We start from the raw sequence: 6,000 nt of genomic DNA, 5'->3' as shown, positions 1-6,000 counted from the left end.
TTGACAACACTATACTGGTCTGGTAATTGTCTCTAAAACTCAAAACTCTTGGAATTTACTGGATTAGATGGAAGTCAATTTTGCTAAAAATATCTATTGCATCAGAGCTTCTCTTCTGTAGTGCTATCTTTAGGAGGCAGCTATCCAGACATTACGTTCCCAGCCCCTTTCACATTCCAGTGAAGCCACGTGACTAATATTAATCAGCAGAGTGAAAGTGGTCATTTATGTCACTCTAGTTCAGGTCTTTCTCTGTTAGCCGGCTGAACGCATAGGACCCCCAGGCTCTAGGAATGATGGAACCGTAGGATCTTGGGTCCCTGAATCACCACAAAAAGGAAGGCCCAGGGAGATTTGCTCAGTGCTTTGTGACCACCTAGAGGAGTGGGATAGGGAGGGTGGGAGGGAGATGCAAGAGGGAGGAGATATGGGGATATATGTATATGTATAGCTGATTCACTTTGTTATAAAGCAGAAACTAACAAGCCATTGTAAAGCAATTATACTCCAATAAAGATGTTTTTTTAAAAAAAAAGTTAAGCCAATTAGCAAATGAACCACACACATCAAACTAGTAAATGAATATGAAATAAACTTTATTATGTTAAGCCATTGATATTTTGGAATTTGTTTCGGAAGGTAGTGTTATCTAATATCAAATATGGATTCACATAAATATATACTTTCACAGACATATACTAGAAGCATATGAACCAAAAAGTTAGAGTTGGTAGTCTCTAGGTAATAGGATTAACAGATTTGGGTTTTGTCTATTTTTTAAGTTACCATATTTTCTAAATTTTCTTCAGTGAATAGGCATTACTACACATTAGATTTATAATCAGGGGAAAAACATGAAATAAATGATACATATTTTTAATGATTTCTAGCTCCAAAACCTCTTCCTTTTTTGTTTTGGGATCCTTTCCAAATCCCTATATTTTTCAAGCCCTTTGTTCTGGACCTCTAAGCTGGGAATATATTCCATCCTTAGTCAGAACTGACAAATTGCCAGTCATCCCTGCCCTTACCCATGGATATCTGAGGCATAATCACATTCCAACTTCTCTCTTTGCCACTGTCTAGGGAAGATCACCTGCCTGGATCACTTTACTATAGGTGGATCTTTCATTATAGCATTTGTAGCTTTTTATTCTGAAATAATTTCAAATTTTAAAAAGTTGCAAGAATAGTATTAAAAAACTCCTATATCTTTCACCCACAGTCCTCAATTGGTATCATTTTACCATATTGAATTATTATTCTCTCTCTGTGGACAGATGATAGATAGATAGATGATAGATAGATAGATAGATAGGATTCTTTTTTGAACCATTTGAGGATAATTTGAACAATAAGTTGAAGGCATCTGGCAGTATTCATCAAAATTCTCAAACATATGCAATTATTAATATGTAATTCCACTTATAGTAACTTATAAGGCAATACTTATAGAAATGAGAGTTTTAATGATAAGAACGTTAATCACAGCAGTGTTTATCATACTGAAAAACTGGAAATGGCCTGTACGTCCAACAATAAGAGTTTAGTTGAGCAAATTGTACAGTGCAGTTATATCCTGCTTCCAAATGTCCTATTTGCTATTCATCATTGGCCTCCGTAGCCATTAAGATAAAGTCCAGAGCTCTTAATTCATCTGCCTCTGTTGACTGCATCACTCTAATCACTCTTATCACCCTTGACCCTGCCTGAGACTACTCCAGAGAAAATGATCACCCAAGATACTTTCAACCTCACATGGCCTTGATGAATTTTGGTTTTATCATGGATGCTTCTCTGACCCTCCCCACACGGAGGCTCAAACCAGGGACCATTGTACATGGAGACTCTGTCCTCCCTTGAGTCTCAGGCACTCCTCCCTGATAGCCTAGGAAACAGGTACTGTGACTTGATCCAGGGCAGCAGTAAAAAGCCTGGGCTGTTCAGGAAGGTCTGCGCAACTAAAGAGCAAACTTAGAATATAATCAGAACCCTACCAAATATTCAACAGATAACCTATCCCAATTTCAAAGAAAGAGTCAATGCCTCAAAATTATATATATTCATGAGAATTCCTACGAGTAGAATGTCAGCTTTATTCTTAGCAACATCAAGTAGAAAAATAGATTCCCCTGGCTCCAAAAATTTGAGTTTCCAAAAGCTGTGTATCCTTTTCTAGCCAGCATGCGCACCTTCCTTACTAAGAACAGTGAAAACAAATATAATATTACACAATTTCCAAAGGAAATCGTTTTACTTTGATATCTCAGATTCAGAAATCCTGAAGTAAAAATAAACATGAAATTTCAAATAGGGAGTGTTTGAGATGATCATATTTCTTACATAAATATTTAGAAGGAAAATCATAGAATCTGATATAACACTTATGAAATAAAAAGAATTAAAGTTAACAATAAAATATTCCTCATAAACATTACAAGTATTTCATTAGATGGACAAATTCTGAGAATCAAGAAGGAAAAACTCTGAAACATAATATTTAGTTAAAAGACAATACAGTTTGTGTTGAAGACATTGTTTGCTAGGGACAAATGGCTTAAAAATGGAATGGAAAAATGCAACATTCGTAATTGATTGGACTGGCAAATCAAGCGGTATTGAACCACTTTCTTCTCTCAAGGAGTATGCAAGATACCACACAAAAATTTATTTTATTTAGTTTATTAATATGATCCAAACAGACTTAGTTTAAGAAATGAGCAAAAGACACAAAACAAGATTTGGCTAATCTATACTATACCAAGAGAACCAAAAAAGGTGACAAGATTTTCAGTTGGTGACAATTTTACGATGGAAAGTTAGTTTATTAACTAATATAAAAATACATCTACAATAGCAACTGTGACTCAGATTGAGCCAGTATGCAACACGTGTGACACCCACCATGGTCAGGGAGGTACTACAGGGACCTCACACCCTCCTCAGCTGGTTCACACTATCTGGCCTTTGCCCTGGAGCCCCACAAAACACCCCTCACAGCACAGAGTTTGCAGCCAATTACATTTTCTCCTCAGCCTACAATCAGTTATGTACCATTTCTGTTTCCCATAGCCTCTTTCTTTTTACATAGTGACAGAGCTCAAGGAAAAAACTCACCTGGCCAGTGCTGAGCAAGGAAGGGGGGGTGGGGAAAAGTACTTTGAGATGGATTCAGGGTAGTTTGGGACTCAGACTCAGATAAATGAGGAGACTAGAATGGGCACCATCAGAAAGCACTGAGGTCCGTGGGTAATTCACAAAAAAGAACAGAACCAGATAACGTGGAAAGGTAGGAAGGACTGCTGTTACATCTGGGAAGCCACACCAAAGGGCAATAAAGAGGAAGACAACTGCAATGGGGAGTACTTCCTTTTACACCTTTAAGATGAAAACATTAAAAAAAAAAAGGAATATAGAAACCAAATCAACAATGTTAAAAAGTAAAATAACAAGGAGTATTTCAATAAAATGAAATACAGAAGGAGATAAAGAACTCTTTTACTTCCACTTGACTTTATCCATAGTTTTTAAGAGGTTATATGAAGTCAGGCCCGCTTTGCTCTATTTGGGGGTCGATACATTTTATCAGATGTTTCTGAGGAAAAGACGAGAACCCGACTGACATCTCTCAGGCAGCCTGGGAAGAGGGGGAGGGGAGGAAGGGAACATGTGAAAGGCAAGTCTCCAAGAGCTTCACCCTCACCCTTCATGCCCAAAGTGTCTTTAACCTGCACGTTAAATGTCAGGTTCGGATCTCGGAAAACCATGGTTACGGAGCACAACAGGGTTACGGGCACAAGCCTGTGGAGCTTAGTGCGCCGCCCAGAACCATGAAGCACAGGAGCAGCTCGAGAGACACATTTCCACGCAGGGAAGTGGAAGAAGCTCCACACACCAAAGGCTCTGCTTTATAGGGTCTTTCTATATCTGGAGGTAATGCTGTCATCCCTTGAATCTGAAAAGGAAAAAGCAGACATTGCCACTGAGTGCGTGATTTAAGAGCAGGACTGCGTGCTCAGCCCTTGCGCCTCTGCAGGGCTTAAAGGGGTGTTGGTGTGGATGCGGAAGTTGTGCACCGTCCGGGTGTCAGAACCTTAAGGATTCCCAGCGAGGGGGCAAAGAGGGCCGGACACGCCTTTGGGAAAGAAGAGATAGAAAACACGCTCTGTCTTTTTTTTGAAGCTCTCATCCCATTTTATTCCTTCTTCACCCCAATTTTAGTTTTAGAATAGACTGCCTTCTTCAAAGGAAGTGGAATCAGGAGTTTGGGGCCAATCTAAGTAATCACTGAATAAATACGCAGACATATCAAAAGACAGCTGGACCACTGGGTTTACGGATATCTGTCTGTTCCTTTGATGGTATCTGTTGTGGAGTCAGGTAAGATGTAACATCTGGTTTCCCCGAAGACTGAAACAAAGTGGGGCTTACCGACCACTCTGCGTTGTCTGTCTTGGAACACCTCACGTTCACCGGCAGGCTAAGGACAATCTTATTGAAGGCAAGACCTTCCTTTTTAGTCCATTTAAACTTATTCATTGCATCCATGAAAGAAAGGTTTTTATACTGCTTGGGGCTTTTAATAATGAAAGGCCAAGTCCTGAATTTAAAATAAATAACCATAATTAGTCATATTCATAACAAAAGCATTACATGTTTCCATCACTTTTCAACATTCTAAAATAGACTTCATACTTGTTCATTTTTACACACACAGATAACCTAATGCAAAGCACTGATGAACTCTTAAGCAGTTGCTAGAAGAAATACATGTAAAATAAGGAGTCTTTTTTTAAAATCCTCGGTTTAGTAACAGATGGGTATTACTTTTTTTTTTTTTTTTTTCATTACGCGGGCCTCTCACTGTTGTGTCCTCTCCCGTTGCGGAGCACAGGCTCCGGACATGCAGGCTCAGCGGCCATGGCTCACGGGCCCAGCCACTCCACGGCATGTGGGATCTCCCCGGACCGGGGCACAAACCCGTGTCCCCTGCATTGGCAGGTGGACTCTCAACCACTGCACCACCAGGGAAGCCCTAGGTATTACTTTTAAACAAATCGTTTTGGCTTAGAAAGCTTCCCCAGAGCCTCATAATTCCTCACGTACTTGTTTTGGTTCTAGTTAACAATATAACTGGTAAGCATTCAGTTCTGACGAGTATAACGCTAATGGTGTAATGAAGAAACGTATAGAATCTCAAAAGGTACTGAACAACGTTGGAAATTTCAATTCCATGCTGTTGAAAAGCCTGACCCCTGCTGGCTGCCCTGTTTTAGCTTGCCTAAGTGACAAAAAGTTTTGAAAAATTTGAAATTGAACCAGTGTTTTTAATACTCCACTGAGAAAAAAAATACTCTACAGAGGATACACTCTGCTTCTACTTGCTGCTCTAAAAAAATATATGTTAAGTGTCCAAGAAAGAAGAACGAAATCACAGAAGAATGACATGACCAGCTTCAAGAGGTACTCTTCAGGTGATGTCTTTCATTAAATATAAGTTTGATATTATTGATTCTTGAAAAAAGGAAAAGTGAAAAAAAAAAAAAGGAAAAGTGTGTTGGCATAGCTCAGAAATTTACATAAACTACTCCACGGACCTTCCAGGAGATTATCATGGGTAACCAGTAGGTATTTGGCTCCCTTGACACCCCAAGAGGAAGTTCCAGTGATTTTCAGTAACTAACAATGAATTAACCTCCAGCTGAGGAATCTACATTTTTAATATTTGATTTTCACAATTTCTTCATTTAATTATGTCACTACTGCCTCTCTCTCTTACACACATAACCTACTCAGGCACATTGAATATTATCTTTTTAATTAAATTAAACATCCTCTATTAATCTTTTACAGTTAGGAAGATAAATTTTTAATGTTTAAAACAAAGTCATTTCCTCTGTACTCTAACAAGTAAGACAATGAATAATACAATAGGTCATATATGAGAATCTTTATATACTTTATTCCTAACCTGCTTTTTCCTTTAATTAAAGTCCATAT

At 38.6% G+C, this 6,000-nt stretch overlaps 1 protein-coding gene across 3 annotated transcripts in view; it reads right to left on the bottom strand.

Annotated features, from left to right (window-relative positions):
- Nucleotides 1–579: 579 nt before the first annotated feature.
- MOXD1 (monooxygenase DBH like 1) overlaps nucleotides 580–6,000 on the bottom strand; it is an 81,012-nt gene continuing 75,591 nt past the window's right edge. For all 3 annotated transcript variants that reach the window (XM_060115063.1, XM_060115064.1, XM_060115065.1), the window contains 2 exons: nucleotides 4,432–4,600; nucleotides 580–3,955 (listed from right to left, as the gene is read on the bottom strand). In XM_060115063.1, coding sequence (XP_059971046.1) covers nucleotides 3,788–3,955; nucleotides 4,432–4,600 — 337 coding nt within the window. In that variant the 3' untranslated portion in view covers nucleotides 580–3,787. The remainder of the gene's footprint in view (nucleotides 3,956–4,431; nucleotides 4,601–6,000) is intronic.

The sequence above is a fragment of the Mesoplodon densirostris genome, chromosome 12 (genome assembly GCF_025265405.1).
Source record: "Mesoplodon densirostris isolate mMesDen1 chromosome 12, mMesDen1 primary haplotype, whole genome shotgun sequence".
NCBI lineage: Eukaryota > Metazoa > Chordata > Mammalia > Artiodactyla > Ziphiidae > Mesoplodon > Mesoplodon densirostris.
The sequence above is the reverse complement of the archived record's forward strand: the minus strand, read 5'-3'. Positions and strand labels throughout refer to the sequence as shown.